The 19,329-nt window shown below is 35.8% G+C and overlaps 1 protein-coding gene across 1 annotated transcript; it reads left to right on the top strand.

Annotated features, from left to right (window-relative positions):
• Positions 1-13,959: 13,959 nt before the first annotated feature.
• Positions 13,960-16,502, top strand: RLP29 (receptor like protein 29). Its single transcript, XM_020669213.2, has one exon. The coding sequence runs from the start codon at positions 14,764-14,766 to the stop codon at positions 16,195-16,197; it is 1,434 nt and encodes a 477-aa protein (XP_020524872.1). The 5' UTR covers positions 13,960-14,763; the 3' UTR covers positions 16,198-16,502.
• The last annotated feature ends 2,827 nt before the right edge of the window (positions 16,503-19,329 follow it).

Below are 19,329 nucleotides of genomic sequence, written 5' to 3'. Positions count from 1 at the left end.
ACCATTTCATAGGCTTAAGTTCAGGAGGAATTTAGGGATAGTGTGGTGGAGGATATTGGATAGAAATGGAGAACTCTGACTTAGTTGGAAGCCCCATAGTGTGTCTTGGAATATAGGGCATACTAGATGTATTTTGGCAAGAACTTATTAAATGTGATTTGTATGTTTTGTTTTTTTTTGATGAACCATTGTCTTTCTCTTGTTACAATTTAGTTATGAAGAAAAAATTGCCTAGATCTTGTTAATTTTAATCGTAGCTCTTTTAAGAAAAAAAGATATATTATCTATATTGTTAATTTTAATGTCTATATTGCTCGTTGTATAGATTGTATTTATCTATATTGTTAGATTGAACTGTAGTTTAGAGATGGTATTGTTTATCTACAAATCATTTATTAGCATTATATGTTTATATCTACAAAGTCATTAGTTTTGTATTCAAATAATCATTGGGTTTGTTTATCTGTGGAGTGTGTGCAGCACAAAAGAAAATGAGTAATAACATATTAATTTATTGAATTTTTGGTGGAGAACGTCATTCAAATGTCGATAGGACTTTGGAGTATGTTGGTGGTAATGCATGTACATTGTAATTGAAAGTAGAACTAGGTTAGATGAGTTACGAAAATACGTAACAAAAGGTTTCTCGCAAGACATACACTTGGTATCATTGAGGTATTTTGTCTCGAGAAACAGAATGTTTAATTAACGATGATATTGAGAGGATGTTGAATGTACATGAAGGTGAGAGTAATCTATTCGTTTATGTATTTGATGGGAGTGAACAAAGGGGTGGAAGTACTTCACGTAATACTAGGGCAATCGAAGAGGTCAAACCCCCTCAATCCTCTAATGTTTTTGCTCTCTGGTTCTAAACAAAGCAATGCACTAAGGTTGCTTGGTTCATGAGAGGATGCACTTACCGGTATAGGGCAATAATTTGAGTATCTAAATGACTTCCAAGAAGCTCTTAGCAAGTTTGCTACAACATACCACTTCACATACCGTCTTATTAAAAATGAGGGGTATCGCATAGGGGTGAAATGCAAGGGTGATGGATGCAAATGAGAGATATATGCTTCGAAGTTTGGCAGGACGAATGTTTTTAGCATCAAAATATGGAACATAGAACACTCATGTAATATTGGGACACTCAATAATGTACAGAGAAGAGCATCACAAAAATTTATTGCATCATTAATCAAGGATAAATTAAGTGACACTGCACATTACAAGGCTAAAGAAATCATGAATAATTTATCTCAAGATTATGGGCTAGAAATACCCTATTGCAAGGCTTGACGAGGGAAAGAAACGGCCATAAAAAACATACATAGTTCGCAAGGGGAGGTATACAACCAGTTACCCGCTTATGTAAACTATGTGATGGACATGAATCCTGGTAGTTATGCGACATGAAAAGTATGGCACGATGATAGCTTTCATCGAATGTTCTTAAGCTTTTATGGCTAAATACATTTAGCTTCAAAAGTGGATGTCATCCACTTGTATTTCTCAATGGGACATCATTGAAGGCACGATACCTTAGAACGTTACTTATTGCCAACTCACTCGATGGGGAATAACAAATGTTTCATGTTGCATTCGTTATTGTAGATGTAAAACTGGTTATGGTTTATAGAATATCTAAAGATTGCTATTGGGATAGATCGTGAAATCACTTTGTTGTCAGATAGACACTCTGGCCTAATTGATACTGTCTGTCAAGTTTTTTAGAATGCCCATCATGCCTTCTGTGAGCATCATTTAGCGGAGAATTTCAAGAATGATGTAAAAGACATACCTAATGATATTAAGAAGGCAGTTGTAAAATATTTTGCCGGAGCATATCGAGCATACAGGCCGCAAGAGTATTTTGAGAATATGAGTCAAATTAGGTAAATTTCTGAAGATGCATTCAAGTGGTTCATGGAAACATCGCCAAACCATTGGGCCACATCACTCTTCAGGGGTAAACGATATAATCAAGTAACAACCGATGTGGCTGAGTCATATAACAAGTGTATTTTAGAAGCACGAGACATGCCAATTCTCCAGTGCGTTAACTTGATTATAAGACAAATCATGAAACTAATGGCCACCCACAGCTTGGAAGCGTAAACCTAGATTACAACACTTACCCCGCACGCGCAAAACGAACTTAGAAAGATCATAAAGCAATCCCTTTTCATTAGGGTCACTGTATCAAGCGAAGCAGTATTTGAAGTAAGGGGTGGTCACATGAATTATAAGGTAAATTAATTGCATGAGAATATGAATGTCGGGGTTGGCAAATAACGGGTTTTCCCTACAAGTATGCTTGTAAAAACCTTCTATAGATGAATAGGGATCCCCGTTGACTATTATGAAGACTATTTCATGGTTGCAAAGTTTCGTGAAACATATTCCAATCTTATCATGGCAGCTACCTTGATCGATCTTTCTAGATGTATGCATGGACAACTTCCTCCAGATGGAATAGGAGTACTTCCACCTCACTTAAGACGGCCCCCTGGCTGACCTAAAAAGAAGCGCATCGAGTCGCAAGAAGTACTAGTGCGACCTATTCACTGTAGTAGCTGCAAAGGAACTGGTCACAACAGGGCAACATGTAAAGCACTCACTTGAAGGCATATATTTGTAGTTATCTTTTTTATTATGTCTTTTGACATTGTAGTACCCACTTGTGGGAAATTTTGTCAGTACATATATTAATGATGCTTGTTTATAGTGTTTATATGACTTATAGGAAATTTTGTCGGTACATATATTAGATGTGCCACTTTTCTCTCTCTTTTTTCATTGGATATGCTACTTGTTAGTACATATATTAATGGTGTTTGTTTATAGTGTTTGTTCCACTTTTATTCATTTCGCGATATTAACACACATACAATGGATATGTCACTATTCGCTCTATTTTTTTTATTAGATATGCTACTTGTGGTTATTTTTTTATGCCAATTATGAAAATAGAATTAGCAATGCAAGATCCAGAACAACTAAGAGGCATAAAGGAGCCATCCACTTCATCAGGTCAAAGGCAAGAGGTACGATGGTCTATTTGTTTTAGTGAATGATTTACATTAATTAGGTATTTCTCATGTTATTGGTTATTATCATTTCTTATTAATTTTTATTTTAGGAGATGAATATATTTCGTATTGATGAATCAACTCAAGCCCTAGCAAAATGGAAGTTCGATCAACGACAGGTACATCTAATTCAAAAGACCGGGTTGAGGCCATTGATGGATATCAGGGTCTCGCAAATCGATTGCAATCTAGTGAGGGCATTTATAGGGAAATAGTGCAAGGACACGAATACTGCATTTCTAAGCATCGGTGAAATGGCTCCAACCCCATACGATATATGGCAGACATTAAGGATACCTGGGACAGGTGAGCTTGTAACCGGCATTAGACCTGAAAACTATATTGCATTCGTCAAGGAGTATCTGGGAGATCATCCTAAATACGTCACCTGATGTGTCTAATCATACATGGTTGAGGAGTAGATTCGTCCAACTACCAAAAAAGCCCACCAAATTACAACTCATGCAACACATACGAGCATATCTCCTTTATTTAGTTGGCACAACTATATTTGCCAACTCATTTAAAGGATCAACGCTTTCAATATACCTGCAATTGTATCGACATTTTGATAAAACAGGGAAGTATGCATGGGATGCTACAATGCTTGCTTTCTTGTATCGTTCATTGTCTAAGGTCGTAAGTAGGGAAAATAATCATTTTATTGTATCAGCGACCTTACTACAAGTATTTCTCACTATCTTTATTATTTATATTTATAATATTATAATTTATTTGGCTTCTTACTTTTTACTTTTTTTACAATGTTTGATCTATGAGCATTTTTGAGCACTAGTCACCAAGCCTACATTGGTCATTAACCCAGGCATGCCTAAGGCTTGCATGTGGAAGAAACAAGCACGCCACAAAAACATCTCATTTGATAACATCTTGTTTGATATGGTTAGTGATTGGCTTGTGTGTTTATAATCTAATAGATAATCAACCTGTGCTTATAATCTAGTAGGAATACCTTGGCTTATTGTTAATGTCTCATGCTTATTTTTGTAGGTGACCTGACAACCGTATGAAGAGTCACATGAAATTGCAGAGTACTTCATCTGTCAATCATACCTCATAAGTTTCAACATTGCATATTACTATATGCCTGGTCGCGTGTTGTGACAATTTGAAAAGTTGCAAGGTATTCCTGTTACGCCACCCAAGTGGGATAGGAGGGTGAAAGTCGGTATACACCCCACAAATTGGACTAAAGAATTGGGTAGGTAGATAAAAGATTGGAAACAACCAGAACGTAATATTGTTAATGCAGCCTTAGATAAATCTGGTGGAGTACCTACATAAAAGTACATGACCTGGTACAACATGTTTACGCAAAGAAAAACCCCATTTCGCCCCCCGTCGCAGTCGCAATCCCATGTACAACCCTCTGCAGACCAATCCCAAGATAATAGATTGGTATACTATTTATTATATGTATTTTCTTATTTTATAGTCTTAATATATCTTAAAATTATGAAAAATATATCTAATGGTCAATTTTGTTTATTTTCATTATCTACTTACAACGACATACCTATATAGAGTTGCTACAAGCTGCACTTAATGGTGAAGGTTTAGTCGGGGAATCCAGGGGTTATGTACAGGCGGCTCATGATCTACTATTGAATAACACTTCTGTAGAGACAGGTGCCGAGGAGACAACGTGGACTATGGGTGGAGAAGTGGAAAGTGAAAGTGAGGAGGATGATGATAGTGAAAGAGAAGAAGACGATGATAACAGAGAAGAGGACAATGACGGAGAAGAGGATGATGATGGAGAAGAGGATGTTGAAGGCCACGATGATGGTGATATTGAGCATGAAAATCAGACAAGAACAAAGAAAAAAGCTACTTACTTTCAAGCGTTGGCATTGCAAGAGGAATCGAAGTGGAATTTGCGATCGCGAAGAGATGAGAATGCCGAAGAGGAACCCGATGTGAGAGTAAATAGTGTTCTTAGTTGTAAAAAAAAAACATTGAGGCAGATAAATTGACATTTCTTCTTCTTTTTCTTGGATATGTATATTTGAAACAAATGGTTGATATTGATCGCCATTCATATGTATTTTTGGATTTGATCAATATGTTTGAAACATATGTTACGTAAATGATATGGTTGGTATATATTTTGATGTTAATTTTGATATGTATTTTTGGATTTTACATGAATGTTTGAAATAGAGTTAAATCAATAGTATGTTACGTAAATGAGAGATCTCTCTTTATCTGCCTTTTCAATTATGAGAAAGTCATCAAGTTGGAGATTGTATATTTTTATGACAATGTAACTTGGTCACTTGATGTGCTTGATTTCATGCAATGCTAATTGTTGCTTTGGTGATAAAATATGAATACATTGAAGAGAAGTGTAACTCCTTTAACAAAACATGTAGGATATCAAGCAAAGAATGTAAAGGCACCACCAAAGGCTAACATATAACACCATCAAAGGCTAACATATAACATATAACACCACTAAGGCTAACATATAACACCACTAAAAGAAACACCTAACTTAGTTCTAACATATAACACCACCAAAGACAAAAAGCCACAAAAAAAAAAATTTAATAAAATAAAATAGGTCAAGGGACAGTGCTTTGGTACTAGAAGAATACGCTCTGGCGGCAGAAGAACGCGCTCCGACAGTCTGAAACGCCGCCCCGATAATGCAGGCTCTAGAGCCCCAACACTTCGACAATCCCATAAAAAGCTCTGACAATCAACTTTTTGGATAAAATGCGCTCCTGCAGTCCTAAAGAGCGCTTCGAAAATACGTGCTTTGGAGCCACAATGCTTCGGCAGTTGAATAGGTCACTCCAGCAATGAAGACAATGAGCTCCGACAGCACAAAGACGTGCTCTGACAGTACAGTTTCTGGAGATGATGCCCTCCAGCAGTCCCAAAGAATGCTCTAGCAGTATATGAATGTCCTCTACCAGTACACCTTTTGGAGGCATTTCACTCCGGCAGTCTATAAAGGCACTCCAGCAATAGAGGCTCTAGAGCCACAACGCTCCGATATTGTAATAGGGCACTCCGACAGTGTTTTCAGCACTCCGGCAGTAGATGAACGCACTCTAGCAGTACACCTTCTAGAGACATTTCACTTTGGTAGTCTATAAAGGCATGTCGGCAATAGAGGCGCTGGAGCCACGACGCTCTGGTAATGCATAGGGCGGTCCGACAAAAGTTACAAAGCGCTCCGACTCTCAATACCTAAGGGCGCTGGCAGTATGTTCTAGATAGTTAGCTCTGGCAGTTGTATACTGCGCTTCGGCAATACGCTGCTTGGGACCGATAGTCAGCGCCAATTGATTTTTTTGTACGAGAAGGGCATTTCTATTCAAAAATAACAAATTTTTCCCTTGGGGGGTTTTTGTGAAGAAAGGTTATTGTGGGAAAAAAAGTGAGAGAAAAGGTTTGGATGGGGGTATGTTGCATAGATAGTGTATTTTGGGGGGTTTTTTGTAATTTTCCCAATGAAAGAATTGATTACATAAAAAATCATTTAAATACGCAATAGAGAATACATAGAAATACAATAAACATACACATAAATAATAACATAAATCTCGTAAATCCATCAAACATAAGCAACCTCTCTCTCTCTAAAAAAAGCACCATGAACCACATGTACGCTATTTGAAACAAACATTGGCAAAAATTACCTTCTATGTCTCAAACATGTACATCCATTAAATAAATCCTCTTTCTCTTGAAAATGTATACAATAAAACTATTTACTTTTTATACAAGCAAGTCACAATCATCATTGATTGTTATATTTGAAATCTAGTGGTTGAGGATGTGTCTTTTTTGGGTACAGAGTCCAAATAAAATTTCTCGAATGTTGTGATACACTTTCACCTATTGAATTTCACATGATTGTGACATCCTTATGTTAAAAATAAATGGCATCATAATATACAACCCCTTTTCTCATGCCCTCTCTCACTCTCTCTCTCTCTCTCTCTCTCTCTCTAAAGTCATTTATTTTATATATAGAGCCCACTAGCTTATATAAACATATAAGTCCAACTGTCCAGATTGAATCTGGGCCAATCTGACAGTTACAACTTCATTTCGTATTTAAAATTTAAGTTTTTTTTTTTCTATTAATCCAAATGATTCGAAATTTTAGGCATCTATTCTTCTCATCAAGGCGCACCTAATAAAAATATTTAAAAAATAATTCGAAAAAAATAAATTGACCAAAATACCCCCAAAATATTTAAGTGGTATTTTAATCTATTTATTGCTTGCAAATTATTTTTTTTATATTTTTATTAGGTTCTTCTATTTTTGAATACTATACGTCTAAAATTTCAAGTTATTTAGATTTGTAAAAAAAATTAAAATTAAAATACGAAATGAGGTCGTGACAGTCAGATCGGCCCAGATTCAATGTGAACTAATGAGCTAATCTCAGAATATATATATATATATATATATATATATATATATATATATATATATATATGCCCCACCAATACCGAACCTAACCCAACCTCAATGCCACCATCAAAGACATCCTACACGCCTCTCATACTACATGCACATGATCGCATATCTTACATATCTTATTTGTGAAATATGTGATCCTGTACAAAACCATAAATGGATTCATGAGAAGGATAATTCTAAGTTGATATGCCTTTGACTAGAAAGTATACTTGTAATAGCAGCTTGAGTACGATCGAATTTCCTGAAATCAGAATAACAAAAATTTAAAAACATTCTAAAAATCTTTCAGAGGGCAAAAAATTCATAAAAAAAAAAATATATATTAGAAAACGCATTTGCTATATTGAAATATTTGTAATTTTAATAATAATAATATAATAAATTAATTGAAAATGCATGAAACAGAAATACAAAGTTTTAAAATTTGTAATTCTAAATAAAACAAATATAGCTAGTTCTTTAAAATTTTATTTTTTTTAAAGAAAAAATTTGAATTTTTGTTAAATAATTTAAAGTTGGTAATAAAAAATTATTGTACTTGACAATTATAGAAACTCTCAAATCTTGTGTCTATAATTAATTTAAACTTTGGAAATGCGAAAAAATGACTCTAGAAACATATTGTTATAATAAGGGTTTGGCCATAGAAAATAATCAATGAAATTTTAAAAATTATGAAATTCTATGGATATATCGGAGTGAACTTGACACTTCTCCTGGGAACAATAGACTACTTGTCAACCCGTGACTAAGCCTATAGCTATAGAAAAGTATAGAGCTCGAGTTGAGCAATTAGGACTTGGGTGTCCCTTATTGATATTATGTACCATCATTTCCGTATGACTCTTTCACTACATGAATGTTTTTTATTTGCCATGTCTAGGACATTAGAGGATGAGACACACATAGGGTGTCTTAGTATTACCTCGATATGAGTTCGAGATGAGATTCCATAGTTAGGAATCAACATGATCTATTTGAGTATATCATTTCACAGATCATGTAGCATGCCAGGTGTGAGCATTGATGATGTTCAGGTCAGTTGCTTGGGTTTGACCCAAGGGGCATTGGATGCAATGCGATGTACGATTTTTACTGAACTAAGGTCTGCATGGTGTAAATTTGACGAGGATCCTATTATTGTTTATGATGACATCGTGGCATGTAGCTTACACCACACATGCTTAGTGAGACTACTACTAACATAAGCATAGAGTAGCTCATGAGGGATTAGTTGAGATAATCAATCCGGTGCAGCCAAGTGTGTTTAGGAATGCTGGAACATTTATTAATAGAGCGAGAAGAGGTGTTCCACGTTAGCTTGATAGAGACTTAATGTGGTTCTCTCTACATAGATGAATTGCTTATGAAGGTCACACGACGTACTTCCAAAATGTGTATGAGAACGTTCTTGTGTTGGGATGTATCATCAGATGATGGTATGAGAACTAACACATTTTAGTGCACCCATAGCGGGATGAGTGGAGATATTATATTTGGAGTCTGCCCCTTATGATTGCAAAGATCTCCATAAAATTTTCAATATTCTTATTAGCTAATAGAGAAGAGAAAGTCCATAGTATTACCGAATTAGTTAGTAGTAGAGAGAAAAAGTAAGAGAATCCTATATGGGCATTTTCAATTGAAATAAGGTAGATTTAATAGAATATTATCCAAAATAGAGAAAAGATAACTCATCTTTTAGATTATCTCATGAGATATTCTATATAAAGCTGTTAAATAGCGAGAAACATGTAAAACATTATCAAAGGGATGCATATGCCTCTCAAAAAGATAATCTATACACTAAAAGGATTCACATTACTGTCTCTCTCTCTTTCTCCTAATTTTTTCTCTCTAGAAACCATAGAATAAAAAAACCTATAGCGGCGATTTAAGAGTTTTTCAGGCCTTCCATCAAAGGCTTAGGATTTTTTGTACATACCATGCTTTTGGTAGTAGTACTCAAAAATTAGCCTAGGGATGCGAGCATCAAGTTCTCAGACCATGCACAAAAAGGAATGAGATGATCACATCAATTCAATGGGATAAATCAATCTAAAAAAAGAGCACACACGAGAAAGTAATGAAATGTTCGTATCAATTGCAAGGGAAGAACCGGATCCGAAAAAAGATATAGGGTTTTTGTTCGATCAATTTTTTTCATTTTTCATTTTTTTATGGTTTGTTGCTTTTGAGATTCACCATGGAATCCTACATTGGTATCAGAGCCAATACAACCAAATTTTACCCTTTAAATCTAATAATCAATACGATTGATGTGCAATTTCTTTTCTAAAATCATATTTTATGGAATATTTCTATCCCTTTTTATGCTTTTGTAGGGTAATTTGGACACTCATAGGCCAATGTGGGAGTCAGAAGTGGTATAAGAACACACTGTGCAAGCATATGAGCAAATAGCTCGCACATAGGATGCTTTGGTGAGCCAAAACGTGTGCAGACACGCTATGGCCACCCTAGTCCCGCAATGGTCCACTACGAGGGACCACCATGCTAGCATGTGTAGACGCACACAGGGCTCTAGCCCATTGGTCTCGCGGTGGATTGAAGGGTGCACACTGCATGTGTGGACCCATAGTGCATCCACATGTGAGCATGTGATGGGGCATCATGAGTCACGTGTGAGCGCGTGCACCAACTCTAGTCCCACGTGGTAGACTGGCACGTTGGTTTGAAGGGTGCACACTGCACATGTGAACAGATAGTGCATCCGCATGTGAACATGCGATGGGGAATCAGAAGTCACGTGCACGAGCTCTGGTCCCACGTGGTGAACTGGCATGGTTGACGCAGTCACATGGTCGCACATGCCGACTATGCACATTGCACATGCATACATGTGGTGCTATGCCACACATGCGGCCTATGCACATGTGAGATGGCACAAGTGCGAGGGCTCATGGGCATCTGCACAAACTTAAGTGCAGATGTCGATGCATAGTTAATATGCTGCCTTAGTTACTGAGGTCGCACACCTTATGGTGCGGCCACATCCATATGTTATTTCCATGCGCTCGGCCACATGATTTATGGTGCGGCCATAACCATATATTATTCTAGTGCAGTTGCAACCAAAATGCAGAGGACCTTTTGGTACGGCATTGGTTGTACACTATTAATGTGCAACCTCAATCTTCTAAGGGGCATAACTTTACGTATGGAGGTCATTTTTTGAGAAATATATGTTTTTGAGACAGCTCAGAAAGTTTGATGCAACCGACAGAGTCTCTTCTATTGATTGCACTCATAAAACGCTATTTTAGCCTCAAAAATATATTTTGGGCCCTTTTTTTTTATGTTTCTTGTGTCTTCTTTGCCTATATTTTTTTTGGCAATTTGGTTGCATGTCATATTAGATTATGAATTGCAATTAGTTTGCCCCTTTTTGTGGGATTCATATTTGAGATGTGACCACTCCCTTGATGACAATGATCAAGTGCTTTGCTCTTCAGATTTGGTCCGATGTTGATTACTAGTCCTGGCCCCTATCTGGTTGCATGAACTTTTCAGATTGCTTTGGAAGTACGACTTTTTTATCCTGGAAGACTCAAAGAATTGTTATATACAATGATAATTTTTACGATTACACAACCATGTGTGAACAAACTCGCTTATACTTGTTATTTAGTTATTACAATATTATTTCCACATTCACGACCATAGATTGCTAGGGCATTTCCATGTTTAGATTGCTCATGTCCTCAGAAGGGAAGTATTTGACGGTTGGATCTTTTAATATTTATTTCAAGTGCCTATTCAATGAGAAGGCTGTATTGGAAAATCTAACCGTTGTCGACCCCCCCTTAGGATAGGGCACACTACCTAGGCTTGTCACTAGATAGATACTTGTCGGACATGGATAATAATCATTGTGTACTTCAAGTTTGTCCATCTCTCTCCCCCTATGTGTTCTCTCTCTCTCCCTCTCTCTCTTACATAATGAAGTTAGGGAGTTTCCATCCCTCTCTTTACATGCATTATTTTTAGGAAATATCTCTCTAGAGAATGTCACTTGTGTCCTATTTGAAAAACACCTAACCTACAATCTGTCTAGAAGTAGGGTATCTTTTTATTCTTGTGACACGTATTTACCTTTTAACTTTGGCTTAATAATGTAGAATGGATAATGAATTATTTTTTAAAATAAGAATCTTAGTATAACATTTCATACATTTGTAAGACATACATAAAATATCAATTATTCTAACTCATGATTTTGTGACATTTGATGTCATTTTTGAAATTGAAGGTAAGGAACTGAGTGAATGTTAGATAGTTCATCTCCGGGTAGTTTTGATAAATTTATCTAAGTTTATCATTACCTTTATTTTGCCTTTAAAGAGTGTGGTTTCTATAAGGGTTGCAACCTTAAAGAATCCAATTAAGGCACACATCCAAATTTTATTATAACATGTAATTTTGGTGTAAAAAACTCCTAGGATTATCTCAAAATCTATTTTTATATCTAATTATATAATTTTAAACTCCAAAAATGGTTAGAATCAAGTAGATCTATAAACATATGGAAATCTTGAAAATGGATGATCTAGACAATGTGTTGCAAGATGCATTATTTCTGAAACTCAAAATCTTTTTTTTTTTTTTTTTTCCATATTCATAGGTCTTGAAGTCGAGAAGATCAATTAGAGGGTTTTTCAACATGAAGATAACTTTTTCCGATGGACTTTTGAGGTGTATCTTTAATTCTACATCTGAAGTTTGCAACCTTATATAAACTTTTTCCAATGTTAAATAGTTGACATATTAATCGTAGTTTGATAAATTTAAAATAGATATTCTATTCTTTTTAGAGAAGACGATGTTCATGTACCCGTATGCTCCAACATTACTTTCAAGGGTGATAATAGGGTCAAGTCAACTCCACCCATGATCCGGTCTGGACCTGCGAGGTTAACCCAGCAGTAGGTTGGGATATGTCCAGTTGATTTGGACCTAACTAGAATTGGATCTAACCTGAACTTAATCGAGTTTGGTTGGGTTCATACCTATCTGTCCCACCATGTATATATGTATATAAATAGGGAAGTTAATGTAAATATCTCTTGATTTTTGGAGTGTTTAAAATGTACCCAATTTTTTAAATCTTTCGATCATGTCTCTTACAAAATCATTATGGTCATCAAAAGATGTCGATCAACATTAGAGGATTTATTTTTTAATTTCATGGTCATCAAAAGATGTCAATTAACATTAGAGGATTTATTTTTTAATTTCATCGCACTCAATTATCTTATCATGAAATATCTCTTGCCTCTTACAAAATCATTATGGTCATCAAAAGATGTCAATCAACATTAGAGGATTTACTTTTTAATTTCATCGCACTCAATTATCTTATCAAGAAATATCTCTTGCCCTTTTTTAAGGTTTGAAGCTATAAACAAGTAAGGGCATTTCAATAATTTTGATTTTGATACTCCTACCTATCATGCTATTGTGGCCTCTTAGGTCGGTCAAACTACTAAAATATCCTTATTTGTCCAAAGGTCACTAAGCTTAATAGCAGCAATTGCTTTTTTAAAGAGATGTTTAAGGAGGCATATGAATGAATTTAAAATAAAAAAGTAATTGTTGAATATTAATTAGGATCCTTTGACTCCATTAATAACTTCATAAGGAGTTTTGACCATTTAAATAATATTTTTTATTAATATATATTATAATTCGACCCATACCTATCTCAATTTGACCAACTGTGTCGGGTCCAGGTTCAAGTCTGAGTCCACCTAGAACCCTACTAGGTCAAGTCTCGGTTGGAGTCGACCGGAGTCACACCTCTCCGGGCCTGATTAGCTTGAATGTGAACCCAGTGCAAGCTCCACCGTCCAACTATTGTTGAACACTAGATGTCCCTTAGGGGCAGCACTCATTGTGCCCAAGAGAAGAGAAAGTACACAACGAAACTCTCTTAATGTTCACAAAAAAAAAAGAAAAAAAAAAAAAAAAGAGGGAACGGTACAATTTTCTAATGTTTTATATAAGCCAAGTAATGAATGTCGTGGAAGTTTGAATTTGAGATGAACAGTTTATTGAACAGCCCGAATTGGGTCCATGTTTACAGACTTTTTTTTCAATCCCAAAGAAAAATAAATGTTTTGAATGAGCTTTTTATAAGGCCTAGGCTCTATGAAAACGAAATAAAACCTCACCTCATCCTCATCCAAAAAGCACTTTGAGCAACGGAAATTTTCATGATGGTTCTAAAATCAATTTTTAAAACCAAGAACTAAATTCGAAACTCAAAAAATAGTATAATTATTCTGGATCTATAAACACTTACTTTTAAGATTGAAATAGAAGATCCACATAATTTATTATGGTAACCATATTTTTAGAGCTTGAAATCTTTTTTTTTTCTTCACAAACACCATAATCAAGTCAATATGATCAATGTAAAGGTTTTCTAATGCTTGAATCACAATTTTCAATGAGTTATAAAGTGAGGCTTTACTTACTTTAATCAGGCTTCAGCACTATCAAACCATTTTTCAATGACGTAATTAGGTTCATTCTCATGAATCTTAATCAAGGTAGATTTGCACTTCTTGTCTGTGTATTTCTGCGGATTTCTTTGTTGGGGAGAGAGAAGTGAAAGGGCCATCTCTTATACTTGCCATTATTTTAATCCTCCCAAAAAATGCTCTGCAGGTTCCAAACCCTTCTTCAAAAATTTCCACCATCTTATTATATAGACATGAAATTTAAATGCTTACAGAAAGCAATGCAAAGAAAAGTACTCAATGTTGTGGCCCATCCATCATATCAATCAAATCCCACTCTCTCTCTCTCTCTCTCCATTTTCTTCTTCTCCAAACCAACTTTTCCATGCTTGTTACTGAATGCTCAAGGTTTATTCCCCTTCTCTCACTTCAAAAACCACCCTAAAAAACCACCCACCCTTCCATGAAACCAGCCCCAATTGTCCCAAGTCATGCAAAAGGCCTCTCTGCCTGCACTTCGTCCCTCATTTCAGCCTACATCAACATGAGAGCAACCAATTGGTGAGAGAGAAAACAGTGAGTTGTTTTCTCAACCAAAAGCTTTTCAAAACCACGAAAATCACCCCAAAAACCACCATGTTATGACAGTAGAGAGCCACCAATCCCTTGCTTCACTTGTTTCCACATCAATCTCTCTCTAAGACCTCCAAACCATGAAAGGAACACTTCCCAATGCCTGGTTTTCACCATTTCCAAGCCCCCCTCAAGTACTAACAGTGATGATTCTACTATTGGTAATGGTATCAAACAATGCTGCTATTTCTACACATGGGTACCAACCCATAAGCATGATGAGCCCTTCAGAATATGAGACTCTGTTCAGGATCATGGAATCCATGTCCTCTGATGAGCAATGGAGGCTCTCTTACCCAAACCCATGTGGCCAGGGCTCCTCCTCATGGCCTGGTCTTGAGTGCAAACCAGGCCATGACAATCTCTACCATGTTTCAAGGCTTGATTTTGGTACAAAGCCAAACCCAACCTGCAAAAAAGACGCAACTTTTCCATCTGATATCTTCTCTCTACCTTACCTTCAATCTGCTTTCTTCTTCAACTGTTTCACTCACACCAAGACCACCATCTCAATACCACCAAACCCAAAAGTCTCTCTCTCTCTTCAACAGTTCAGCCTGAGAGCAAACCATGCACTCACTGGACAGATACCATCTACCATCTCTCTCCTCAAGTCCCTTCAAATCCTCACTCTTTCTCAAAACAGCCTCTATGGCCAGATACCACCCCAAATCTTTAGCTTAACGTCTCTCTTGCACCTTGATTTGAGCTACAATTCTTTGAATGGAAGGATCCCATCTCAGATTGGGAGCTTAAAAGTTTTGTTAGGCCTTGATCTCAGCTATAATTCACTATCAGGTAATGTGCCGCAAACAATTGGAGAACTGGGTCTCCTTCAAAAGCTCGATCTGAGCTCAAATTTGCTCACAGGTGGGATTCCTCAGACAATGGGTAGGCTCAAGAACCTGGTTTTCATGGCCCTCAGTAACAACAAGATGAGAGAGAATTTCCCAAATAATATAGGGGAGTTGCAGAGCCTACAATACTTCATAATGGATGATAATCCAATGTCTTTGCCTCTGCCCAAGGAGTTTGGGAAGCTGTTCAGGCTTCAGGAGCTCAGGCTTGCAAATTCAGGCTATACAGGGACTATCCCAGACACTTTCGCAGAGCTTCGGAACCTCAGCAGCCTCTCTCTAGAAAACAACAGGTTAACAGGGACTATACCACCAGGTTTGGGCTTACTCCCTCATATTTATCACTTGAACTTGAGCAAAAATATGTTGGCTGGTGTCCTTCCTTTCGACGGTGGTTTCTTGAGGAGATTAGGAAGAAATTTGGATTTGAGTGGAAATGTGGCGCTCTGTGTTAATGGTTCAGAGGTCTTAGAAGGAGTCAGAGTTGGAGTTGGGGCTTGTGGAAATGGAAAGAATGTGGCTCTTAGAAATGGGTCTCTGGTTTTGCCATTGAAGAGGTCTCAATCTCCTCCTCTACAATCAATCGGTTTCTCAAGATTCTTCAGCAACTGGGTTCTTTTAGCTCTTGTTTGGGAAGTGTTTATGTGGAAGATTTAGGCCTGTTTACTTCTTTTAATGTATATTTATGGCTAGTATTCTTTGGCTTTTGTGCCTGCAAGCTAGTTTTGAGCCCAACATGTTGTTCTTGTGTAGCTATTCAGCTAGAATGGAGAATTTAATCTGCAGTGGACTCTCTCTCTCTCTCTCTCTTATTTGTATGCTGGTTTTAACTCTTTGAAGGATATTGCTTAGAGTTAGGCATGGTGTGTGCAGAGAGCACAGATAGAGAGCATATTTGTAGTCAGTGTGCTTGTTGCAATTGAATTTGGAAATATAGAAAATTTGAGATTAGAACATGAAAAGGAAGCACATTTCTTGATATTTTTTACATTTTTTGCTAGTTTAATCAGTGTAACCTTTAATAATTGTGTTTGTACTGCTCGTACTGCTTCTGAAGACGCAGAACATCCCAGGTGGGCCGGGTGTATCTCCCTCCTCATATTTTTTTTTAGGTCTAAAGTGAGAATTTCAAATTTTTTAGGAGAAGGGGGTGGTTGAAGTTTCTACTTTCAATAATTGGATTGATTGCACCGAGGCTCAGGTTTGCATATGGTGCCACTCTTAAACAGTGAAAGTAAGGTGCTCCTCTAAATTTTGAATGGAAGATGTAAATTTTAGTTCCTAAAGTTTTGACAAAGGTTTAAAAATCTATTTTCAGTCTCAATTATGAAATTTAAAGCTTAAAAACAAGGCAGATCGAGATGATTTATAAGTATATAAAAATCTTGAAAATAAACCGTCTGGCGCTTTCTCTATTGTATAAAACTTATATACTTCTCCCTATCCAGCAGTCTATTATGAATAGACGGCTGAGATGGCCCCAATCATGATGTCACGTCTCTATACTATTTATAAAAACAATATTTTTAATAAAATAAAAGAACCAAAATACCTATGAAAGATTCAAGGGTTAATGTTGTCATTATATTTTATCGAAAAAAAAATTTAATATTTTTTTTAGGTACGTCCTATTGAGAAGATGATATGTACTAAATTTCATATTTATACAATTTGTAAAAAAAATTAAAAATGAAATACTAAGGTATCAGATGTAGTTCAAATAGTCAATGACTTGATCTAAATTGGATGCCAAATTTCATATTCATACAATTTTTTAAAAAAAAAATAAAAAAAAAATAATCTAAGACGTCAAATGTAGTTCAAGCGGTCAGTGGCTTACTTGATCTAAATTGGACAGTTGGATGGGGTGAGTATGTCTTTTATGTTATAGGGGATGACTTGAAGTCGTTTCTCTATTCATTCATATATGGGTGCAGCTGGCATACAGATGTATATGTAGCTGTAGAGGTAAGGTGCACCTTCAAACTTTATCATGGTATATAATTTTGATGCAAAATATTCTTAAGATTATCTCAAAATCTATAAAAATATTCTTAAGATTATGTCAAAATCTATTTTTACACCTAATTATAAAATTTTAAATTTAAAAAATGGTGAAACATATGAAATCTTGAAAATGGACGGTGTAGATAATATGTTGTAAAATGCACTATTTTTTATACTTGAAATCTTTTTATTTTTCATGGTCATACATCTCGATGTCAAGATGATCAATCAAAGGGTTTTTCAATATTAAAACTACCCTTTTTTATGGATTTTTCAGGTGCATCCGTAGTTCTAGATTATAAGGTTGCATCCTTATATTTTATCAAAAAATTGATGCCTCCTCATATAAACTTTTTCCTTCGTATATATCAGGTTGGGATGATCTAAACAACCTTTTCAGATAGGCTTTTGACGTATGCCTTAGTTTTATAATGTAAAAGTGAGAGAGAGAAAGAAGGGAAAGTGATGAAGAACTAATATGTGACATTGAAAGTAGAGAGAGAGAGAGAGAGAGAGAGGGAGGGAGGGGTGGGGATGGGGAATTGGTCAGTGATATTGAATTAAATGTAACTTGGAGAGACTCACGTGCTCAAGTTTCAGTATTGAGAGTGTGTGGTGGTGTTAAAGGCAGTGGTGAGAATCCATTGAATTCATGTGAGCCCATTGGTCTTGACTCGATACTTCTTCCTTATTTATTTTCAAAAGATGGAAAATTAATAAAAACTCCTCAATAATAAATCACTGCGGGATATTAAAAAATAGAAAAAGTTTAAGGCAAACAGAAAAGGAGAAAGGAAAAGGGCAAAAGGGTAAGGCCGAGTCATGTGGTGGGTCCGAGTCGTACATACTAGCTCAGGCCTTGAGTACCCGAAGCACAGTGACTCCACAAAGGAGACAAAAGACTTGAATAATTCACCACCTGGGCCCATAAACTCTACAGAGTACATGTGTTAATTAGTGGGTGCGGTTTGACTAGAGGTTCGGCTCTAAACAATCAAATTAGAGCCTACTTTCAAATAATGTCGAGAAATGTGGTTTTAATAACAGAAATTTTTGTGATAGCCTTAATATATATATATATATATATATATATATATATATATATATATATATATATATATATATATATATATATATATATATATATATATATATATATATATGTATATATAAATATAAAGTTTAAAGCTTTAAAAATAGTATAGATCGACACATCTATGAATACTTGAAAATATGGAAAATTGACAGTACAAAAATACGTTACAAAATACACTATTTTCAAAACTTGAAATCCATTTTTTTCTCATGTCCATGTATCTTGATGTCGAAATGATCAATTTGAAGATATTTGAGCATCAAAACAACCTCTTCTAGTGAAATTTTTGCGGTAGGATCAAATTTGATTGTTTAGAGCCTCGGCTCTATATAAAGTTAGTTTAATCATATTGGAAAGTTTAATCATATTGGAAAAAGATAACAAATTATGGGAGAAGATTTGGTGGTCTAGCGGTCTCTTGCCAAAACACACAGTGAGGGTTCTTTTTCACGGATGAGGTTTCTACAAGGCTTAGGCTCTATGAAAATAAAATAAACCCACACATCAAATCCTCATCCAGAAAGCACTTCCTGCAACGGAAATCTCCATGATGGCTCTAACATCAAATTTCAATACCGACAATAAAATTCAAAACTAAAAAAATGGTACAGATCTTACGGATCTATGAACACTTATTTTTATGGCGAAATGGACGATCTAGATAATTTTTTACAAATATGCACTAT

The sequence above is a fragment of the Amborella trichopoda genome, chromosome 1, assembly GCF_054954075.1.
Source record: "Amborella trichopoda isolate Santa Cruz 75 chromosome 1, AtrichopodaSantaCruz75HAP2 v2.0, whole genome shotgun sequence".
Lineage (NCBI taxonomy): Eukaryota > Viridiplantae > Streptophyta > Magnoliopsida > Amborellales > Amborellaceae > Amborella > Amborella trichopoda.
This window is presented reverse-complemented; position numbering and strand designations above follow the sequence as displayed.

Bases quoted from the DNA above. Each gene is read 5' to 3' on its own strand.
- RLP29 (XM_020669213.2), top strand. From the start codon at position 14,764: ATGAAAGGAACACTTCCCAATGCCTGGTTTTCACCATTTCCAAGCCCC.